Genomic DNA, 24,534 nt, shown 5'->3' with positions numbered 1-24,534 from the left:
GGTCATTATTTAGAATGAGGTTGAATGGACACTACCAGGGGCCAAATCCACACCTTGGCCATCCATCATGGTCAAATGCCCAACTGAAGGGATATAGTAGTCATGATTAAGAGCCTAGACTTTGGAGTTAAACAGACCTTGGTTTGAGTCCCAGCTCTTTGACTTATTAATCTTGAGACCTTCAGCAAATCTATCTGAGCCTCAGGTTCTCCACTGTAAAATAGAAATATAATAATGGCTCTTACTCATATATTTGTGTAGATCAATGAAATAATGCATGTAAAGCATTTGGCTGTCCAAACTGTTTAAGAAATGTCAGTTGAATATTTTTGCCATCAAATGTTGTAGTTTCTGGTGGGTATGTTTATAAATATTTGACTCTTTTTTTCCCACAAGAACCAGTGTTCTTCTGCATAAAAGTCAAAGTCATTTTAGAGGGCTGGTTCCAGAAAAGAGGGTCCTTGCTCCTGATAATCTGTCCATGTCTAGTTCACGTAGATGGTCACTCCATGTCATTTGGATGTAGGTTTGATCCCAATGTGCTTTTAAGAAAAGTAAATTTTAGTGTTCCCTTATATGGAGACAAAGTTAGTTTCTTGCTTTCCACCACAAGTTTTTTAAAAGTTATTTGTGTAGGATTCGGAAATGTCCTGGTGTGCCTGAGAAGGTAAATTTTTAATTTATTTAATATTAATTTTGTGATGTAGATAGCCATATATGGCTGACTAATGGCCTTAGGATTGGACAGCATGAATACAGCACAAATAGTGGAAGGAACCTCGATTTGAAAGCACAAAACTTAGGAAGAGGAAACCCCTGTGATTTGGGCTTTTAGTCCTATTCCCACTACTGTTATTCCTTATAAAAATATAAACAATAGTCAACACTACCACAGTATTTACCATATGTCAGGACACTGCCCTAAGTGCCTTACCTGTATTAACTTATTTAAACTCACAATAATCCTATGAGGTTGGAAGCATTATTATTATCTGCCTAATAGTAACTTGCCAGAAAACACAAGACTGGTAAATGGACAAGCTAGAATTCAATCCACGCAGTCTGTATAAAATAGTGAGTTATTTAACCTCTCTGAGCCTCATTTGCTCCCTAAGTCACACACACACACACACACACACACATTCAATGTGTGTTTATGCATTTTTATAGAATAAAGTCAAGCACTCTGAGAAAACACTTTGGAAAATGTTATTGAATCAGTTCACATATTTGAAATTAATTGTATCTTGAAAATACAGATTGCTAAATTAAGTTATACAAATTTTTTAATAATTATTCTTAATGCTGTTGAGCCTTATTCATTATCACACATGATGAATCCATAGAGATCACCTGTTTGAATTTTACTTGGCAGTGGGAGATATTGATATCATTAGGTATTGGTAAGTTATTCAGCCAACAAATAATTATTGAGCTCTTCCTACGTGCTCAACACTGGAGCTATAATGCATTAGTTTGCTTTGCTGTGTAACAAACCTCCCCAAAACTTAGAAGCTTAAAACAGCAACTATTTATTTAGCTCACAATTCTGTGGGTTTGCAAATAGGGCTGGGCTCAGGTGGATGGTTCTTCTGGTCTAGCCAGGTGGTTCCTCTGGTCTCAGCTGGATGATTCCTCTGGTCTCATGAGGGCTCATTCATGTGACTAGAGTCAGCTGGTAGTTGATGGCCTCAATCACTTGTCTAGTGCTTGGCTTCCTTTTGGCTGGGGCAACCAGGATAGTTGGGCGACATGTCTTTCATCCTCCAGAAAGCTAGCCTGGATTTATTCATGTAGTGGTGGTCGCAGGGTTCCCAAGGCCAGCAAGAGTGGAAGCTTTAAGGTTTCTTGATGTCTAGGCTTGGAACTTGCACAAATTCATGTTTGCTACAGTCTTTTGGCCAAAGCAGGACCCAGAGCCAGGCCAGGTTTGAGACATGTGAAAACGGACTCTACCTCTTTTTTTTTTTAATGTAGTGTTCCATGATTCATTGTTTGTGTATAACACCCAGTGCTGCATTCAATACTTGCCCTCTTTAATACCCATCACCAGGCTAACCCATCCCCCCACCTCCCCTCCCTTCTAGAACCCTCAGTTTGTTTCTCAGAGTCCATAGTCTCTCATGGGTTCGTCTCCCCCTCTATATCCCCGCCTTCATTTTTCCCTTCCTATCTTTTTTTTTTTTCTTAACATATATTGCATTATTTGTTTCAGAGGTACAGATCTGAGATTCAACAATCTTGCACAATTCACAGCGCTCACCAGAGCACCTACCCTCCCCAGTGTCTATCACCCAGTCACCCCATCCCTCCCACCCCCCACCACTCCAGCAACCCTCAGTTTGTTTCCTGAGATTAAGAATTCCTCATATCACTCTACCTCTCATAGAGAGGAGCCATAAATATTGTGGCCATTTTTATAATCCACCATATACAGTGAAGACCATAATCGTGTGGTCCCTCCATTATGGGACTTTCAGCTTGGTGGTTACAGTAGACGTTTATATCTTTAACATTTCCTGAAGGTTTGTGGTTGCTGCTTGAAGGGTCTGAGCAAGAGAATGAGCTTATCATTTCTAACTTTAACATGGTCAACATGTAGATAGTGATGTAATGTGTTGTGGGGTCCAGGAGCAAACAGTCAAAGAATTCTTGAGTCGTTTTTGGTGCAAAAAGGTGGTTTTATTAAAGCACAGGGACAGGACCCATGGGCAGAAAGAGCTGCCCTGGGATTGTGAGGAGTGATTGGTTGTATACTTTTAAATTTGGGGGTTGGGGTAGAGACAAAGGAAGTTTCTGAAAGGATTGTCATATGTTAAAGAAGACTTACAGGATCTTGGAGGTCTGGCTATTGTCAAGAACGTTGCTTTTTGCCTCTAGCAAAGCATTAACATTAAGACAGTTGTGAGTTCCTGGAGGAATGTCATACTCTGTGTGTCTCAAGTATTTGTCAATGGGCTGCAAAATGTAAGGAAATTTAATTTTACCTACATTTCCTTTTGCCTTTGTTGTACACATCAGATAGGTTCATTAATAGCATATTTCTTATTTCACACCTGTAACATGTCATACCTGGAGATAAGGAAAGATAAGGAGGTCTTCTCTCTCCTTCTACTCAATACTGACTGTGTATTAGAATCACCTGGGATTTTAAAAATATAAATCCCCAGACCCAACCCCAAATCAATTATATTAGAAACTCTGGGCAGTGCAACCTTGGCATTGGAGTTTTTTAAATAAGCTTCACAGGTGATTCTAAAGTGCAGCCAAAGTTGAGAACCACTGTTCTATCCAGGTTTGTTCCAAAAGGTAGCACTCCACCCCCAAACCATATCAAACTCATATATACCAGCTTTCATCCTTTTTCTTGCTCTGAGTCAAAGCTGTCTCCACCCTCTATGCCACAGATGAAAAATGGTAAAGGGGAATGTGCCTTAAAGAAGACTCTAGAATATGGCTGGTGTTCACAGGGTGTCCTCTATCTTTTGGGGAGTATCACCTCATTGGGAAAGGAGGTTCTCAAAAGAGATTCCAGTTGCCATCTTCCTTTGCTTTGAAATAGGTTCTTCTTCCTGTCAAATGATGAGCTGCTGGAGATCTTGTCAGAGACAAAGGACCCCCTCCGCGTGCAGCCACATTTGAAGAAGTGCTTTGAAGGAATTGCCAAGCTAGAATTTACAGACAATCTGGAGATTGTGGGCATGATCAGCTCAGAAAAAGAAACCGTTCCATTCAAACAGAAAATCTACCCAACTCAAGCCAAAGTAACTCTCCTCTTATTCCTTTTCATTCTTTTCTCCATAACAGAGCAATACAGAGAGAGGCAGAGAGCATATTGATTGGTTAAGCCCTTGGACTCAAATTCCATACTGCCTGAGTGTGGAACACTTGGGTTCCACAGCTTAGTGGCTGGGCAACTCTGGGAAATTGCTTAATCTTTCTGAGTCTCAGTTTGCCTTTATGATGGGGGTTATACTGCAATCCACGCGACACACTAAATTTATGGAAGGATTTCAACCAAACCTGATGTAGAGGCAATAGTAGGCATCAGACCCGACAGCTGATGCTGTTCAGATCTCCATGAGCACAGCCCAGTTAAAAGTGATCTGGTAAGGGGCACCTGGGTGGCTCAGGTGGTTAAGCGTCAGACTCTTGATTTTGGCTCAGATCCTTATCTCAGGGTTATGAGATCGAGCCCCGTGTCAGCTCCGTGCTAAGCGTGGAGCCTGCTTAAGATTCTCTCTCTCTCCCTCTCCCTCTGTTCTGCCCCCCCCCCCCCTCATGTGCACCTGCCTCTTTTTCTCTCTCCCCCTCTCTAAAAAAAAAAAAAAAAAAGTGATCTGGTCAGACAGCTTGCTGGGGCAGGTGTTTTTATTTTATTTTTTTTAATATAATTTTATTATGTTACTCACCATACAGTACATCACTAGTTTTTGATGTAATGTTCCATGATTCATTGTTTTCGTATAACACCCAGTGCTCCATGCAATATGCCCTCCTTAATACCCATCACTGGGCTTACCCATCCCCCCACCCCTTCCCCTCTAAAACCCTCAGTTTCTCGGAGTCCATAGTCTCTCATGGTTCATCTCCCTCTCTGATTCCCCCCACTTCATTTTTCCCTTCCTTTTCCTAATGTCTGCCATGCTATTCCCTATGTTACACAAATGAGTGAAACCATATGATAATTGATTTTATCTGCTTGACTTATTTCACTTAGCATAATCTCCTCCAGTCCCATCCATGTTGATGCAAAAGTTGGGTATTCATCCTTTCTGATGGCTGAGTAATATTCCATTGTATATATGGACCACATCTTCTTTATCCATTCATCTGTTGAAGGGCATCTCAGCTCTTTCCACAGTTTGGCTATTGCGAACATTGCTGCTCTGAACATTGGGGTGCATATGGCCCTTCTTTTCACTACATCTGTGTCTTTGGGGGTAAATACCCAGGAGTGCAATTGCTGGGTCATAGGGTAGCTCTATTTTTAATGTCTTGAGGAACATCCACACTGTTTTCCAAAGTGGCTGTACCAACTTGCATCCCCACCAACAGTGTAAGAGGGTTCCCCTTTCTCAACAACCTCTCCCGCCTTGTCAGTTGTTTCTTGCCTTGTCAGTTGTTTCTTGCCTTGTCAATTGTTTCTTGCCTTGTCAATTTTTGCCATTCTAACTGGTGTCAGGTGGTATCTCAATGTGGTTTTGATTTGAATTTCCCTGATGGCTAATGATGATGAGCATTTTTTAAAAATTTTTTATTGTTATGTTAATCATTATACATTACATCATTAGTTTTTGATGTAGTGTTCCATGATTCATTGTTTGTGCATAACACCCAGTGCTCCATGCAATACGTGCCCTCCTCAGTACCCACCACCAGGCCAACCCATCCTCCCACCCCCCTCCCCTCTAGAACCTTCAGTTTGTTTTTCAGAGTCCATCATCTCTCCTGGTTCGTCTCCCCCTCCGATTTCCCCCCCTTCATTCTTCCCCTCCTGCTATCTTCTTTTTTTTTTTAACATATATTGTGTTATTTGTTTCAGAGGTACAGATCTGTGATTCAACAGTCTTGCACAATTCACAGCGCTCACCATAGCACATACCTTCCCCAATGTCTATCACCCAGCCACCCCATCCCTCCCACCCCCCACCACTCCAGCAACCCTCAGTTTGTTTCCTGAGATTAAGAATTCCTCATATCAGTGAGGTCATATGATACATATCTTTCTCTAATTGACTTATTTCGCTCAGCATAACACCCTCCAGTTCCATCCACATCGTTGCAAATGGCAAGATCTCATTCCTTTTGATGGCTGCATAATATTCCATTGTGTCTGTGTGTGTGTGTGTGTGTGTGTGTGTGTATATATATATATATATATATATATATATACACCACATCTTCTTTATCCATTCATCTGTCGATGGACATCTTGGCTCTTTCCACAGTTTGGCTATTGTGGACATTGCTGCTATAAACATCGGGGTGCATGTACCCCTTTGGATCCCTACATTTGTATCTTTGGGGTAAATACCCAGTAGTGCAATTGCTGGGTCGTAGGGTAGCTCTATTTTCAACTTTTTGGTGAACCTCCATACTGTTTTCCAGAGTGGCTTCACCAGCTTGCATTCCCACCAACAGTGTAGGAGGGTTCCTCTTTCTCTGCATCCCCACCAACATCTATCATTTCCTGACTTGTTAATTTTAGCCATTCTGACTGGTGTGAGGTGATATCTCATTGAGGTTTTGATTTGGATTTCCCTGGTGCCGAGCGATGTTGAGCACTTTTCCATGTGTCTGTTGGCCATTTGGATGTCTTCTTTGGAAAAATGTCTGTTCATGTCTTCTGCCCATTTCTTGATTGGATCATTTGTTCTTTGGGTGTTGAGTTTGGTAAGTTCTTTATAGATTTTGGATACTAGCCCTTTATCTGATATGTCATTTGCAAATATCTTCTCCCATTCTGTTGCTTATCTTTTGGTTTTGTTGACTGTTTCTTTTGCTGTGCAAAAGCTTTTTATCTTGATGAAGTCCCAATAGTTCATTTTTGCCCTTGCTTCCCTTGCCTTTGGTGATGTTTCTATGAGGAAGTTGCTGCAGCTGAGGTCGAAGAGGTTCCTGCCTGTGATCTCCTTTAGGATTTTGATGGACTCCTGTCTCACATTTAGGTCTTTCAACCATTTTGAGTCTATTTTTGTATGTGGTGTAAGGAAATGGTCCAGTTTCATTCTTCTGCATGTGGCTGTCCAATTTTCCCAACACCATTTGTTGAAGAGACTGTCTTTTTTCCATTGGACATTCTTTCCTGCTTTGTCAAAGATTAGTTGACCATAGAGTTGAGGGTCCATTTCTGGGCTCTCTATTCTGTTCCATTGATCTATGTGTCTGTTTTTGTGCCAGTACCATACTGCCTTGATGATGACAGCTTTGTAATAGAGCTGGAAGTCTGGAATTGTGATGCTGCCAGCTTTGCTTTTCTTTTTCAACATTCCTCTGGCTATGCGGGGTCTTTTCTGGTTCCATACAAATTTTAGGATTATTTGTTCCATTTCTTTGAAAAAAGTGGATGGTATTTTGATGGGGATTGCAATGATGAACATTTTTTCTTGTGTCTAGCTGTTTGTATGTCTTCTTCAGAGAAGTGTCTGTTCATGTCTTCTGTGCATTTTTTGACTTGATTATTTGTTTTTTGGGTGTTGAGTTTGAGAAGTTCTTTATAGATCTTGGATACCAGCCCTTTGTAGTGTCATTTGCAAAAATCTTCTCCCATTCCGTGGGTTGCCTCTTTGTTTTGTTGCTGTTTCCTTTGCTGTGCAGCAGCTTTTTATCTTGACGAAGTCCCAAAAGTTCATTTTTGCGTTTGTTTCACTAGCCTTTGGAGTTGTATCTTGAAAGAAGTTGCTGTGGCTGATGTCCAAGAGGTTACTACCTATGTTCTCCTCTAGGATTTTGATGGATTCCTGCCTCACATTGAGGTCTTTCATCCATTTTGAGTTTATCTTTGTGTATGGTGTTAGAGAATGGTCGAGTTTCATTCTTCTGTGTATATTTGTCCAATTTTCCCAGCACCATTTATTGAAGAGACTGTCTTTTTTCCATTGCATAGTTTTTCCTGCTTTGTCGAAGATTATTTGACCATAAAGTTGAGGGTCCATATCTGGGTTCTCTGTTCTGTTCTGTTGGTCTGTATGTCTTTTTTTGTGCCAGTACCATACTGTCTTGGTGATCACAGCTTTGTAATATAGCTTGAAATCAGGCAACGTGATGCCCCGAGCTTTGTTTTTCTTTTTCAACATTTCCTTGGCGATTCGGGGTCTTTTCTGATTCCATACAAATTTTAGGATTGTTTGTTCCAGCACTTTGAAAAATGTCATTGGAATTTTGATCGGGATGACATTGAAGGTATCGATTGCTCTGGGCAGCATAGACATTTTAACAAATGTTTATTCTTCCAATCCATGAGCATGGAATATTTTTCCATCTTTTTGTGTCTTCTTCAATTTCTTTCATGAGTGTTCTGTAGTTCCTAGAGTATAGATCCTTTACCTCTTTGGTTAGGTTTATTCCGAGGTATCTTATGGTTTTTGGTGCTATTGTAAATGGAATCATTTCTCTAATTTCTATTTCTACAGTTACATTGTTAGTGTATAAGAAAGCAACTGATTTCTGTGCATTGATTTTGTATCCTGCCACATTATTGAATTGCTGTATGAGTTCTAGTAATTTGGGGGTGGAGTCTTTTAGGTTTTCCACATAAGTATCATGTCATCTGCGAAGCGACAGAGTTTGACTTCTTCTTTGCCAATTTGAATACCTTTTATTTGGGGTGGGTGTTTTTAAGGTCAATAAAACATTATGGAATCCATGCTATTTTACTCAGGTTTTTATACAAGTGTCCTAATATAATGAGTAAAATGTAAATTACTCCCACTCCTGCTGAACCTGACAGCACCATGGAGTAGAAATAGACAAGCACTCTTGGCTTTACTTTGTTAGCCATTTTTGCCAGCCACACATGTAAGTTGTAATAACCAGGAGTCGTGTTACCAAATAGACACCAGCTAGCTCACAGGTGCCTGAAGTTAAGAGCTACAGTGACCTGAAATTCTAAAACTTAATCATTTGCTGCACATTTGAATTACCTGTAGAGCTTTAAAAAAACAAAAACAAAAACAAAAAACATCCAAATGCCCAGATTGCATCCCGTATAAATTAAATCAGAATGGCTAGGAATGGAAGTCAGGTGTCCAAATCAATTGGAATGATTCCAAGTGATTGGAATCTCCAAATGATTCCAGTGCACAGCAAAGTTTGGGAACCATAGGAATAAGGCAAGAATTAGGACTGTTCATTAGAAATGAGCAATTTTATTTTATGAATTGAAACATAAATGTATTGTTTGCTTTCTGAGAAGTTGTGTTTCAGAAAATGACACGAAATGCATGTCAAGAATCCCCCATTTCCCCTTTTAAATCACACATACTTCTCAGAATAAAAAAATATAAATAAGTAAATAAATATAAAACACATAATTAAAGAATATTGGCTTGGAGGGGTGTCAGACCTTTGGCCTCCCTCCAGCCTTGGTCCAGAGAGAAAGCTGGGTCTGCCCATGATCCCTCCCTCCGGGCTTGGCTAACTTGCTGCTGCTTTGTCTCACCCCTGCAGGGCATGGTGGAAAAGTGGCTCCAGCAGGTGGAGAAGATGATGATTGCCGGTATGCAGGAGGTTATTAGACTTGGGATTGAAGCATATGTCCAGGTAAATGAGAATCAGTGTACACGTGCCAAGGTGTGAGTACAGTGACAACAACGTTGGGGAGAAGGTTAAATGGATCAATTCTAAGCACCCCTCTGCCTTCTACCAAAACCCACCCGGATCCTGCTGGGTAACACCTGACCCCTCCGTGACCCTGCTGGGCCTCTCTCTTCTTTCCTTCTGAATCCTGGGGCGATGCACATATTTCTGGTGAAATGTTGCCAGTTAGAAGCAGGTGGCACAAGACAAGATGGTTAGCCAGAACCCTCTGGCTGCTACCTGCAAGTCCCTTCTGTGAAATGAATTGATGGCAGGAGGTCTTTTTAGAGCACCTTCCAATTAAGCATTTCTCCCTCTAGGCTTTTCATTTACAGTACACATGCCCTGAACGGTACAACTCATTAAACTCCCGAAGCATTAGGGGAAACAGGTATGACCAAAGGAAGCCAAAACAAAAGAACTGTGGGCGATCGCTCTTCAGCCAGCTCCTAGCAAGGTTAAATGTAGGCAGACCAGGTCTTTGTGCTCCTTGACTTTGGGTGCCTTTTCTTCTTACTTTTCAGGGCCCCACCGCCATGACCCCTTCCATCAAATAGAAGAATATACTAAAGTACGGGGTACTGACCCTGCTGTCCCTCTTAGAAGTATTGCACTGTAAATGAAAGGCCAGTCCTTTGTCCTATGATTTATTTTAACTAAAAAATTAAGTTAAAGAACAATGGCGAGCTGTATGGAATGACTTCATGCCATTGCATCTAGAGAAAGAGTCAGCAAACATTTTCTGTAAAGTAAATGTTTTTATAATGTCTTCAGCTCTGTGGGCCACACACACTATTTATCTTTGCCTTCATAGTGCAGAAGCAGCCTTGGATGATCAGTAAGGAATGGGTGTGGCTGTGTTACAATACACCTTTATTCACAAAAACAAAAGCAAGGCCAGATTCAGCCCTCTGTGTAGTTTGCCAGACCTATAGTTTAAAACAAGTTTGGGGGGTTCGAGGCAAGGCTAAGAAAACTGGCCCAGCACTGCAATATTATGTAGCCATCAAAAAGGGTAGTTATGAAAACTGTCTGTGAACAGCACCTTGATTATAACTGTGTAAAATCCTTGGATTGGGACCTTAAGAAAAAAAAAAAAAACTGATGAGATTGTTGATGATTTTTTTTCTTTTTCATAAAATTCAGGGAGGAAGACATAAATCAGTAATCCCAAGATATCAAGTATGGTAGCTTCTGAGGGTGGAGGAGGATTTTGTATTTGTTGAGGGGGTATGGTGGTGGGGGATGTTTTTCAGATGTTCGTTTAAGTCCCACAAGATGAACTGACTGTACCACATGCCCCTCTGCACTTTCCCAGTTCCCTCGTAATCAGTGGGTTTTGCAGTGGCCTGGCCAGGTGGTTATCTGCGTCTCCTCTATCTTTTGGACCAAGGAGGTGTCCCAAGCCCTGGTGGAAAACACCCTACCAGTAAGTGAGTGTGTCACGAAGCTTGTAGAGGAGATTCAAGCTCGATTAGGATCTGAAGGACTTATAATTAAAGTAGCCGTGTTTTCTAAACAACAACAAAAAACTCACAGCATCCAACCATGGCATAGAGAAGTCAGGGTTTTCATGGGGACAGCAGGATGGAGAATTTGGAATTGGAGCTGTCCCGGAGTTCTGTAGTGTAATAGCCCTCATGGTCCTTCCCAGGCAGAAATTCTAGGCTGCAGAATTTTAAGTTTTTATCAGTCTTTGCTTCCAGGGGTCAACCTGGTAGAATTTCCACCAACAGAGACCTCTGGTCTTCTTCCTGGGCCAAAAGACCACCTGGTCCCGTTTTCCCCTCCTCCTCCACCATTACCTGCTTCTTACCGCCTGCAGTTGAACACAAACCCACCTACAGCTCTTCCTTCAGTGTTCTCTCGAGACCAAGAGTGCTCAAGTCCTGCTTGTCCTCAGATCTAGACATGCATATTTCCACTTAACTCCTGCCGTTGAGGCCAGTGCTTGAGAGTTCAAGACCTGGATGAACTTGGGTTCAAATCCTGATACTTTCCCTTGTTAGCTGTGTGACCATGGGCAAGTTCCTTAACCTGAGTCTCAGTCTCCTTGACTATGTAATGCACCACGGTGCACCACATTGTATTATAACATCATAGTACTGTATTGTGGGAGAGTTAAATGAGATGCTGGCAAGTTAGCCAGTACTAGAGCCCAGGCCATGAACCCCACAGGGCAGAGACCATGTCTGTTTTGCTCACTATTTATCTCCTGGGGTTACTGCAATGCTGAGCACATAGTAGGTGCTCAATAAATATTTACTGAACAAATGAATGGTAACTTCATTCCCAACATTTTCACCATGGTATCATTTCTCATGATGATCTCATCAGACCTTCTGTTCTTCCCCCTATAGATGACTGGCTACGGACCAGAAAATATTTCAATCTACTATATTTTGCTTTATACCTTAAAATTAGAACATGAGCATTTGACCAAGGTTCAAATTTATACACATTCTGTGTTGATAAGTCCTACAAACATATTGCACTTGACACTTGCAAACTGCTTTCATGTATTTCATTTCAAACTTTTGAAACACTAAAAAATTCTGATTTTTATGACTGCATCTCTGTGCCCCAGGTTTCCTACCTGTAAAAAGGGGAGACTGCTTCACATCACACACCCCAGCCCTGGAGTATATGGATCCTGAATAATGTGGTTCAGCATCCTAAACAAAGCAGGTGTTGGTACAGGATCGCCATCCATCCATCAATCCATCCATCCTTCCTTCCATCCACCCATCCATCCCTTGTTCATTTAACAAATATTTGTTTGACATCTGCTCCATGCTGGAATGATGCTACTAGGCAAAGGGATTTAGAGTTGAGTGAGAGAGACATGATCCCTGTCCTCATGGATTTACAGTCTAGTGGGGGAGATAAAAAGTCTCTGCTAGAACTGTGATAAGGAAAGTACGGGGATCCAGGAAGCATGGGAAGGAAGGAGAGAAGTAAGAGAAGGGTTAGAATTGGAGACAATTTTCCAGAAAAATGGTGTTTAAGAGGAGACATGAAATATAAATAGGAATTAGCCAAGCAAACAACAGGAGAAAGAGTGTTCCAGAGAGAGAGACCAGAATGTGCAAAAGTCTGAAGATGAAAAATATGGTGCATTCCAGCAACTGAAGGCACTTGAATCTAGAATAGCTGTGGAATGGGTGTGGTTCAGAAAGATGTGTGGAGCAGCCCTATCACCAAGGGTTTTACAGACCCACAGCAAGGGCAATGGGGAAGCATTGAAAAGGTTGTTTTTTGCTGTGTGTCGGGAACTTTATTAATAACAATAACAACCATCAGTATTTACTGGATACTTGATTCACATTGTGCCAAGTGCTTCACCATCTCATTGAATCTTCAAAACAGCTCCAAGAGGTAGCTGTAATTATCTAGACTCGACAGGAGACTGAGACTCAGAGGATTAATATCATTTGCCCAGAACTGCATAGCTAGGAAGTGGGGAAGGTGAGCTATGAACCTAAGGTGGTCTCCGTTTCTCTTCCTTTTTAAAATTTATTTCTGTTTTTTAACTCTTTATTTTGAAGTAATGTCAGCCTTACAAATAATGTTGCAAAAATAATGCAAAGAATTCTCATACACCCTCCATCCAGAATCCCCCAATATTAACATCTTAAATAACCATAGTACAATTATCCAAATCAGGAAACCAACATTGGTGCAAGACACATTCTTATCTAATACGTAGACCTTTTAAATTGACTAATCTCAATTTAGCCATTTGCCCCACTGATGGCTTTTTGCCTGGTCCAGGATCCCTTCCAGGATTATTGTTTACATACATTTAGTTTTCATATCCCCTGTGTCTCCTTTAATCTGAAAAAGTTTCAGAGTTTTTTTTTTATTAATTCAGATCTATTGCATAATTTCTATACAGTAAAATTCACCCCTTTTAGTGTACAATTCCGAGTTTGAACAAACACATACATTTGTGTAACCACCATCCCAATCAAGATATAGAACCGTTCCGTGCCCCCCTGCCCCCCAATTCCCTCAAGCCCCTTATAGCAGTCCCTTCCCCTGCTCCACGCCTCTGGCAATTACCAATCTGTTGTCTGCTCCTATAGTTTTGTCTTTTCCACGATATCGTAACAATAAAATCAAGGAACCTAGCCTTTGAAATTTGGCTTCTTTCAGTTAGCATAATGCACTTGCAATTCATCTAGAGGTTAATGAAGGGGGTGAGGGAAAGGGACCTGGAGTGGTAGAGTATGCTGTTCCCCAAGAGGGGGTTACAGAGGAGAATCCAGTTTAACCAGTTGTCCCCTCCTATGCCCCCGCCAGGATTTTCTGAAAAAGAGCAACAATCAGATTGCACAAATTGTCCAGCTGGTGCGAGGGAAGCTGAGCAGCGGGGCTCGACTCACCCTCGGGGCCCTCACGGTCATCGATGTCCACGGTGAGAAGGAGGCTTCCTCGGCATTGTTGACTGTCTAAGAATGGCAGCCAGGCTTGCTGCTCTCCATTGAGAGCCTGGATGGAGTGATTCAGGGTCCCCTTTGCCATTAGGGAGGGGCTTCTGCAACTGAGAGTAAGGTGAGGGGGTAAGGAGAGAAGCCAGATGTTTTCCCCTCCCGTCCCCACCTTGTTTCCAGGAAACCTCCAAGCAGGGCTCTCCCTGAGACAAGGGCAGCCCAAGCCATTTCTGAGATTCACCAACTTGGAACGATTTCTTGAGGCTGACCATAGCTAATATTTTTGAATACTCACCAGGTGCCAGGCTCTGTGCTAAGTGCTTGACATATATTATCTCATTTTTATACACACTTCTCAAATTAAGAACCTGAGGCTTAGGTAAGTAACTTACCCAGAGGCATACAGCTACTAAGGAGCAGAGGCTGTTTTATACTTTGATGTAATTGATTTAATTGTAATTCTATGTCTGTCTGATTTCAAACCCAAGAGACTGGAAGTGGGCAGTGTATGCAGGGAGGCAGTGGGAGAGAGATAATGCCTTCCAGCACTTCCCTGAAATTAAAAAAAAAAAAAAAAAAAGGAGAAGAGGAGGAGGAGGAAGAACTGGCGTCTTTATATAAAACAAACCACCCCCTCACCCTCACTCCATCACCACCAAGGAAACTAGGGCTGGACTAGCTGGTTGCCTGGAAACAGTGTCTCTCTTGTTCATACACCCAGCTTCCTCCTGGCATTTCATGGCATCTTATTCTCCTTAAGGTTGATGCTCATTTCAATCTAATTTCTCTTGGATAGACTAGCATGAAATCAGGGAGAGAGAAGGGAGAATGTGATCTTCATTTGGTAGGAAGTGCAGGTGTGGTCACTGCCCAAGGCTCCCCAGAGTGGTGGTGTTCACACACATGCACACACACACATACACACCCATGCACAAAACATGCACACATATACACACTGCATCATGCAGCATCCCCAAGTCAGTCCCTTGAGATTCACCTTCCTCTTGGGTCCCTCATGGAGACCCCTACTCCTGCTACCAGTCTATGATTTCCCTCAAGAACCTGGAGGGAAATTAAATTCCTCAGGAAGGAAGGAAGAGCTGTTGGTATAATCTTCAAGGACTCTTCTTTGGAGGGTTTTGGATTTCACTGTCATAAAGACTTCTCTTTGCAGAGAGGCAGTAGACTTGCAGAAGCATCCCTTTACAAAGTTATGTTTCTGAGATACTAAATTCGAGCTGCTGTCCTACTTTTTTTTTTTTTTCTTTTTTTAAGTAGGCTCTGTGCCCAGTGTGGGGCTTGAACTCATGACTCTTGAGATCAAGACCTGAGCTGGGATCAAGAGTTAGATGCTTAACCAACTGAGCCACCCAGGCACCCCTACTGTCCTAGTTCTGAGATCTCAATAGCTCTCACCTAAGAATTCCCTAAAAAATAGCTAATGATTTTTAGAAACCTCTGTTCACTCTTCAACTTCAGGGCCTCCCATGACGGTGAGAAAATCAAATTAGGCTCATAATCCTGTGAGACAAAGAAGGAAATCCAGAAGTATATCTCCCATCTGGTTTCTCAGGCCCCCAGATGGAAAGACTATATCTAACTATGGGTTCATGGGACCCCTTCCCTTGCCAACTGCATCAGGCCAAGCTGACTATATTCTCCTCGGATATCCTAGAAGCCTGGAACAGGGCCAAAAGGGTCATACTGGGGATATGACAGCATTTGGGAAAACTACATATTACAAAGCTCTCTGGGTCAGTCCACCAAGAATTTGGGAATATTTATACAGCAGCTAATATTTATATAATCTTTCTTTTCTTTCATCTGTCTACATCTGCATATACATGTAGATGTGTAGATATTTATATATGTGTATATATATATGTATGTGTAGGTATATATATGTGTGTGTATACGGTTGATCCTTGAACAACATGGGTTTGAACTGCACAGGTCCACTTATATGGGAATTTTTATCGATAAATACAATACAATACTGTAAGTGTATTTTCTTTTCCTTGCGATTTTCTTAAATATTTTCTCTAGCTAACTTTATTGTAAGAATACAGTATATAATACATGTAACTTACAAAATATGTGTTAATTGGCTGTTATCTGTAAAGATTCCAGTCAACAGTAGGCTATTAGTAATTAAGTGTAAGGGGAGTCAAAAGTTATACACAGATTTTTTACTGTACCGTGAGTGGGCACCCCTAACTTCCACGTTGTTCAAGGGCCAACTGTATATACAGTTAATCCTCCTAATAACCATATAATAACTCTATAAGGTAGGTACTGTGTTATCCCCATTTTACAGATTACACAGCTCAGTAGAGAGGTTGAGTAACTTGCCCAAAGTCACTAGCTAGTTAATGGCAGATTCAGAATTAGGATCCAGGCAGTCTGATTTCAGAGTATGCACTTTTAATGCCTCTGCTGTACTCCGGGAGCAGACAACGCAGCAGATTCTCTGCCTGGCTCCTTGGGAGAAGCAAAGACCAGCTTCTGAAAGAAATTGCTACCTGCAGGTTAGGGGTAGGCAGGGAGGCTAGTTGAGTCTGAAACTGTTTGAAGAGGGAGGGGTGGCCTGGATGATGTCCTCAGACCTTCTCTGAGCAGTCTGTGGACATAGGAGTATGCTGACAGCTCTGCATTTGTGTGTTTCCATGTCTGCATCTGTCCCAACAGCTCGCGACGTGGTGGCCAAGTTATCTGAGGACAATATCTGTGATCTGAACGATTTCCAGTGGATCTCCCAGCTGCGTTACTACTGGGATTCGAAGGATGTGCAGGTGCAGATGATCACCACAGAAGCCTTGTATGGCTATGAGTACCTGGGGAACTCCCCCCGGCTGGTGATTACACCCCTCACTGACCGCTGCTACAGGTAACCTCTGCCCCTCCCCCTGCCCAGACCCAAAGGGTGAATAGAGAATTCCAGAAGGAAAACCTTCTGGGGAAGAAGGTGAGGGGCATCTTGAGTTTGTGACCCTTCCCTCTGCATTTCATATTCTGAGATTTTAGAATTTTGCCCTTAGTTACCATTGTCCCACAGATGGGCATGGAAATTAGGCCTTAGGCCAGAAATGAGAACCCAGTAGGAGTCCTAATGCAAATTAATGTGGCCAAACCAACAAGCAGAACATTGATGCCTGTCCTTAAAAATGCCACAGTGCTTAAGTAGAAAGCTCTCTGATGGCAGGAATCAAGATGGTGCCTGGAGATCCCATAGACGAAAGCTAGAAAAGGAGCCAGGTGAAGGACTCTGGCAAGGAGTCTCCAAGCTCAGCCAGCTGGTGAGACGTAGTCATTCTGTGCTCAGCAAAGTGCTTTATCACTTTCCTTGGTATTCATACCATTAGAAATCTGACCTCTGTGAATGTGTCCACTTTGTGATATTTAGATTTTCTTTGATTTTGTATATTCCTTAAAGTGGAATTTTTTGTAATCATAAAGATAATTCTTGAGTATTATTTCTTTCAAAGCCCTCAATCACTTATTTTCTGTGGTCTCTGATTTTTGGTCTTCATTCATTCATTTATTTCACCTGTTATTCAATAGCCATTTCTTAAACTCTCCTGTGTACCATGCATGCCATCAAGAAACCCTCAACCTAATGGGGTCAGGGGACAGAGACGTAGTCAGATGAGTATAAGATGGTGTGTTAAATGAAACTATAGAGGCTCATACAAGGGTCTGTAGAGCCACAAGTGAAGAACACATCAATTTCTAACATTTATTTTGTCCCTGCTCTTGTCAAAGTGAATCAAAATACAGGTCCTAAACTCATGAGTTCATAATCCAGTGAGAGAAATATATTTATTTCCACCACTCCATTAGTACTGGTGATCTTTGGAATCTGGAGTTTATGAAGATTTTTAACTTTTATTTGATTCATTTGTGTATGTATTCATTTATCCATTCAATCATTCATTCAAACAAATGTTTATGGGTGCCCACGCACCAGGCCCTGGGGTTACAGTGCTGAGTAAAACAGATTTGTTTACAATGATGATATATTGGTCATATAATCAGAAAAAAATTAAAGCTATTTGTATGAGTCAGAACAAAATAAAGCAAAAGTCAGTTTCTTTCCTATGACTTAGGACTTGGGCACCAAATTCTTCTTCTTCTTCTTTTTTTTTAAAGAGAGGGAGAGAGGCAGGGGAGGTGCAGAAGGAGAGAGAGAATTTTAAGCACTCCATACCAAGCACAGAGCCCAAAGTGGGGCTCAATCTCACAACCGTGAGATCATGACCTGAGCTGAAATCAAGTCATTCACTTAACTGACTGAGCCACCCAGGTGCCCCATTGGGTACCAAATTCTTATTTTTCCCCTTAGGACACTGATGGGGGCTTTGAAGCTGAACCTTGGGGGAGCTCCGGAGGGACCAGCTGGCACAGGCAAGACAGAAACCACCAAAGATCTGGCCAAAGCTTTGGCCAAGCAGGTAGGGAAATGCTGTCTATTCTTAAGCTCTCCTCCTATTCCTCTCTGGACTCCTGTCAGGAGAGTTGGCATGAAGTTCAATATGGTATAGGGGGAGAGAAAGAGTGGGGCCCCGGCTCCTGCAGTGGAATAGGAAGAAAGGAGCCCCACCTGTATTTCATGTGCAGGGTAATTCAGATATGAGAGAACCCATCCCTAATGGTGCCCACATCCTTCCTTCTCTCTAGTGTGTGGTCTTCAACTGCTCAGATGGTCTGGATTACAAAGCCATGGGGAAGTTCTTCAAGGGACTGGCCCAGGCTGGAGCATGGGCCTGTTTCGATGAGTTCAACAGGATTGAGGTAATGCTGCAACTGGCCTGCAGAGCAGGGGTTGAACATACAGGGGCCTTTCATCTGGGCTCTCAGCTCCTCAGTGACAGGGCGTTATATGTCCTCTAAAACCCCTGCACAGAGTAAGTACTCAATAAACTAAACAAAAACAGTCCCAAGAAGACAAAGTACATATTTTATATACACATATATCCTCATCGTATTCATTCACTCACTCATTCAAAAATTTATTGAGCAGCTAGTACATGTCAGATACTCTGCAATTGTTCATGACACAAAGCTAAGTAAGAAATGAGTGATAAAATTTAGCAAAGGGAAATAAAAGTTAAGTGAAACAAATAGAAAATGATAGAAGTCTATAGTAGTGGTATAAAGGAGCCGTCACAGAAGAGAGGGGGGTGATTAATTCTATTTGGGTGGGGAATTTAGGTCAGGAAAGGCAAACATGCAATTAGAACCAATAAACACTGAATGTATATGATGGATCAAACATTATGCCGGGTGCTAGAACAAAGATAAAATACTATGGAAATTAGTAATACACACCCCAATTTTCTTTTTCTTTACCAAAACCCCAAATCATGCTCCTGATTTTGATGTTAAGGTCTGGTTCTCAGATGATTCGGTTTTGTCATTGCTAAGTGAGGGGTCCTCTGAAAGAGTGGGGCGGTAGGAGCTCACATCAGCCAGCGATTCTCACCCCAGGTAGAAGTGCTGTCTGTGGTGGCTCAGCAGATCCTCAGCATTCAACAAGCCATCATTCGGAAGCTAAAGACATTCATCTTTGAAGGCACTGAGCTCTCTCTAAACCCGACCTGTGCTGTCTTCATCACCATGAACCCCGGGTATGCTGGCAGGGCTGAGCTGCCAGATAACCTCAAGGTAAACATCAGCGTGTGTAAATTCTGCATGTACTTTATGGTATAGAAACCTCTAGAAGTGGGCGCCTGGGTGGCTCAGTCGTTAGGCGTCTGCCTTCGGCTCAGGTCATGATCCCGGAGTCCCAGGATCGAGTCCCACGTCGGGCTCCCTGCTCGGCGGGAAGCCTGCTTCTCCCTCTCCCACTCCCCCTGCTTGTGTTCCTGCTCTCGCTATCTCTCTCTCTGTCAAATAAATAAAAAAAAAAAGAAAAGAAAAAGAAACCTCTAGAAGTAACCAAGGATCTCCTGGAGAAGGCAAATAATGGGTGACATTTTTTTGGCTGTGAGAAGTAATAGTGGAGCAACGATGGTGGTAAGATAGGCCCCAGAACATAACTACACCCCCAACAAGGTCTCATAGGGAGGAGTACATATACTTGATGAACCATGGCAATTAGGAAACAACGGACCCTGGAACAAGAGTCATTGTTTCTATCGTCTACAAGGGGTCAGACAGGTAATATAAATGAGAGGAACCAGCTGGGCATGGTAGGGACTCTGACGAATGCCCCATCCAGAGGCAGCAGCCCCTACTTAGCCCCAGCCTGTTGTCGCCAAGCAGGAATTGTCAGGTCTTCTGATTTTTCAGGAAAAACCAGAAATTTGTATTTCTACATGTAATCTGATTTTGTGATCCTGGCTCAATGCAAAAAAAAAAAAAAAAAAAAAAAAAAAACTGTAGGCCAAAAAAAAAAAACTAATTATAAGACAGCATCAAAGTTAGACACAGAGGGCCCGGGGAAGCCTGGGCTGAACCGGCAGCACTTGGGTGGCTCAGGTCGTGATCTCAGGGTCCTGGGATTGAGCCCCATGTTGGGTTCCCTGCTCAGTGGGGAGCCTGCTTCTCCCTCTCCCTCTGGCCCTCTCCCTGCTTGTGCTGTCTGTCTCTCTCAAATAAATGAATAAAATATTAAAAAATAAAATAAAAACAAAAAACCTAGGCTGAACCACATAGAGCTCCCCTTTATTACTATGGTTAAGCCGAGGTGGTGTCCTCACCAAAGCAGCCTGTTCCAACCAGCCACAGAGATGACAAGGAAGCATATATGTCCCCAGTGCCTACTGCTGAGCTGGCCTCAGTTACAGCATGGCAATAGCCATTGGTCCTGCTGCTAGTGGAGAAGGACAGCACCTCTGAAGGGAAGAGAGACAGTCACCAAGGCCATCTTCAAGGGAATAGGCTGTAGATGACCTTAGCATGCTGCTCTCATGGGAGGAAAAACCCCAAAGTACAAGATGGCTAGCTCTCCTCCTGTGGGAAGAGATTGAGCACCCCAATTGCATGAAAAGAGGTACCAGAGAGAGACTTCCAGGTCTGCTTCTTTATGGATTTTCTTCTAAGTCATTGCTCCATCCCTTTGAGTGGAAGACGCAAGAGAGACCCAGCCAAACCAAATTAGTACTTCACCTGCCAGAAACGCATCTGCTCAGTGCTCTGGAATCTTATTCAGAACTTTCTCCCCACCCACCAAATGGAAAAGAGTCAGGGAGATCTTAGGAATGGCTCCTCCCCTCCAGACCAGCATAGGCCAGTGAGTACCAAAGTAGAATTTGGACCCACATTTCTTCTTTTTACCCCCCAACCATTGTGACTCCCCCCTACACACACACCCCTCCCAGCCAACAAGCCTGTTAGGTCTGCATAAGCAGCTTTCATGAGACAGTGTGGTATAGGAGAAAGCACCAGGGGCTGGTGTCAGGGAGGCTGGGTTCTAGTCCTGGCTCTACCTCTAACTAACTGCTTGACTCCTCCTCTAAGATCTAAGGTAATAACAATAGCTGATGTTTATTGAGCACTCACTATGTGCCACACACTTTTCTTTTTTTTTTTAAAGATTTTATTTATTCATTTATTTGAGAGAGAGAGAGCACATGAGATGGGGGAAGGTCAGAGGGAGAAGCAGACTCCCTGCCGAGCAGGGAGCCCGATGCGGGACTCGATCCCGGGACTCCAGGATCATAACCTGAGCCGAAGGCAGTCACTTAACGAACTGAGCCACCCAGGCACCCGCCACACACTTTTCTAAGCACTTCACTTACATGGTATCATTTGTTCTCATGAGAACGGTATGGTTGCTGGCCCATTTTGAGATGAAAGAACTAGAGGGCTTACATTACTTGCCCACAGCCAGTAGGTAGCAGAGCAAGGACACAAATCAAGATCTGTCTGACTTTAAGATTCTTTTTTTTTTTTTTTAAAGATTTTGTTTATTTATTTGAGAGAGAGAATGAGAGACAGCACAAGAGTGAAGAGGGTCAGAGGGAGAAGCAGACCCCCCGCTGAGCAGGGAGCCTGATGCGGGACTCGATCCCGGGACTCCAGGATCATGACCTGAGCCGAAGGCAGTCGCTTAACCAAATGAGCCACCCAGGTGCCCTGACTTCAAGATTCTTCTGATACATTATTGGTCCTGCATTCCTAACTGACTTCCTCGGTCCCTGTTGAACACAGGAAGGGCCCAATAGTTGAATGATGCTCCTTTGGCATAGGAGAATGAGGTGTTGTTAGAATACCAGCACCTAGGGCCTTCCACATAACCACTGAGAGACCCAGTGTGACAACAGGTACCTAGACAGGGCCAATGGGGAGGTTAGCGGAGCACTGGTGCTATCCAACAAAGATGGTCCCTCTGCATTGACTTGTCCTCCCACTTTCCTTTCCTTGATTTCACTAGAATGGCCTGAACAACCATGCTGCTTCTCTTTGTGTCTGTAGACATACCTTCCCCCCAGTGTTTACTGTATGTGTTCAGGTTCTCAATGGCCGTTTCTTTTCCAGGCCTTATTCCGGACAGTAGCCATGATGGTGCCAGATTATGCCCTCATTGGGGAAATCTCCCTCTACTCCATGGGGTTTCTGGACTCTAGAAGGTATGTTACATTGGCTTTCCAGTAGATTCTAAAGGCTCTGAAAGAGTACCTTCTGTGTGGTGGATTCAAGGTAGGTTGCCCATTGGAAGAAAAGAGAGAAACTTGAGAAATGGACTTCCATTCCCTAGTTGATCTGAAAGCACATAGCCCTGGCTTTTGTCCTAACCCCATCCCTGGCCAGGAAATGGCCCAGATTCCAAAGAAAGGGCCTCCTCTCTCTCTGTGTATACTTGGACTTCTGCTAAAAAATTGGCCTTTCTATCCCAGCCCTGCTACACACACACGCACACACACAGCTTAAGGCAAGACTTTAAAATATGAAATTATTCCAAGATTGAAGAGGAAAAGTTTAATATAATTTGGAATTAACATTATTATCATAACATTTACTGACTGAAAAATGTAAAGCGTGGACATGGAAAAAAGTTGTCATGTTACAGAAGTGAATAAAGGGAGTTTCTTCTCAGTGGCCTTGAGTCCCACTCTCTGGGGATTAACATTGTTAATAGTTTAATGTTTCTTCCCAAATGTGTGTGTGTGTTTGAGTGTGTGTGTGTACTCATACATTCACATTTATGCATAGAAGTATTACACATATAATTTCTTGTACAGTAGCTTGTATACATATGTGTCTATTCCTGCTCTTTTCCTACTAACTTTGAAAGAGTTAGAATGCTTCCTTAGCTCATCATGGTAACTATTAAAAGGACTTCAAATGATAGGGCTTCTCCATCAAGTCCATGAGCAGGCCTGGTTCCTGATGGGACAGGGCACAGGGATGCTGGAAATGTCTGCTGAGCAGGACCTGGTCCTCTCTGGCGGTCTGCAGATGTGTCTCTGCCCTCCTAGTCTTGCCCAGAAGATTGTCGCGACCTACCGCCTGTGCTCAGAGCAGCTGTCCTCACAGCATCACTATGACTATGGCATGCGGGCGGTCAAGTCTGTGCTCACTGCCGCTGGCAACCTGAAGCTCAAGTATCCTGAAGAGAATGAAAGTGTCCTATTGCTCCGGGCCTTGCTTGATGTCAACCTGGCCAAGTTCTTGGCTCAAGATGTCCTTCTGTTTCAGGTAGGCGGTGCTTTGGGACCTCAACCAAGCGCTGAGACTCATTTTCTGTGGATGAACTGTTTCTCTGGTACCCTCTTCATCTCCAGCCAGCAACCCCACCACCAGACACCCTCCCCCAAATGTTAGATAAGAATAGTGATAGTTCCTGATTTTAATAAAAATGGTTTCACTGATAGAATAAGATCTGCCATTGGGTTTGGGTTTTTGTTTTAACCAAATGTAGTTTTGGTGTTTTTTTTTTGTAATTATTTTAATGGCTCTCTTCCTAATCAGGCTGGGAGCTCCATAAATACAGAAATCATGTAACTATCTTATTCATTCCCAGTACATTAACTGGTAGATAATACAGGTTTATTAAATCTTTGCTGCCTTGTAAATTTATTTGGGAGGGATAGTGTTGGACTTTGTAATTGTGGATGTCTTACAGATAGTGTTGGACTTTGTAATTGTGGATGTCTTACAGATAGTGTTGGACTTTGTAATTGTGGATGAGTTTTGGCATAGAAAAATGAGGTTTGGAATTTTACAAAGATTTCTGCTGTCTGTAAATCTCATTTTCAGAAAATGTTGAGGTCATGCCTCTGACAATTCATCCTTTCCACCTTCTCTCGAATTCTTGTTAACAGGGAATTATATCAGACTTGTTTCCTGGAGTGGTTCTTCCAAAGCCAGACTATGAAGTTTTTATGGAAGTGCTGAATGAGAATATCAAAAAGATGAAACTCCAACCAGTGCCTTGGTTTATTGGGAAAATTATCCAGGTTGGTTCCATGTATCCATACAGGGATGCGCCTGTTTGTTCACTCAAGTCAGGAATTGGAATTGTGGTAGATTGCAGCTCAGTAATGGTGACCAGAGGTGCCTGGATAGAGACCGAGGTGCCTTCAGGTCTCACTTCCAGGAACTGAAGTTGAAATTCAATGTTTTTCCTCCAACCATCTCCCTTGGGGTTCCTTTTTTTAAATTTGTGGATGAAACAAAACCTTTGGGGGGCATTGGGCTACAACTAGTCAGGACTTTCTCGGTTTCCAGTGATAGAAACCCAACTCAAACCGCCTTAGTCAACAGAAGGGGATCTGTTCACTTACCTAACTTGAAAAGCCCAGGTGTATGTTGACCTCAGACACAGCCGGATCTGAGAACCTTTCTCTTCATT

General features: G+C 42.6%; 1 protein-coding gene across 1 annotated transcript in view; it reads left to right on the top strand.

The window, feature by feature from the left end:
- DNAH3 (dynein axonemal heavy chain 3) overlaps positions 1 to 24,534 on the top strand; it is a 168,408-nt gene that overhangs the window by 58,680 nt on the left and 85,194 nt on the right. The window contains exons 24-34 of the mRNA XM_021692238.1: positions 3,563 to 3,764; positions 9,172 to 9,264; positions 10,619 to 10,729; positions 13,606 to 13,720; positions 16,425 to 16,623; positions 18,079 to 18,187; positions 18,414 to 18,527; positions 19,224 to 19,400; positions 22,218 to 22,309; positions 23,159 to 23,378; positions 24,005 to 24,139. Of these exons, the coding sequence (XP_021547913.1) occupies positions 3,563 to 3,764; positions 9,172 to 9,264; positions 10,619 to 10,729; positions 13,606 to 13,720; positions 16,425 to 16,623; positions 18,079 to 18,187; positions 18,414 to 18,527; positions 19,224 to 19,400; positions 22,218 to 22,309; positions 23,159 to 23,378; positions 24,005 to 24,139 (1,567 nt within the window). The remainder of the gene's footprint in view (positions 1 to 3,562; positions 3,765 to 9,171; positions 9,265 to 10,618; positions 10,730 to 13,605; positions 13,721 to 16,424; positions 16,624 to 18,078; positions 18,188 to 18,413; positions 18,528 to 19,223; positions 19,401 to 22,217; positions 22,310 to 23,158; positions 23,379 to 24,004; positions 24,140 to 24,534) is intronic.

The sequence above is a fragment of the Neomonachus schauinslandi genome, chromosome 5 (genome assembly GCF_002201575.2).
Source record: "Neomonachus schauinslandi chromosome 5, ASM220157v2, whole genome shotgun sequence".
NCBI lineage: Eukaryota > Metazoa > Chordata > Mammalia > Carnivora > Phocidae > Neomonachus > Neomonachus schauinslandi.
Note: the sequence above shows the minus strand (reverse complement) of the source record. Positions and strands in the feature narration are given on the sequence as shown.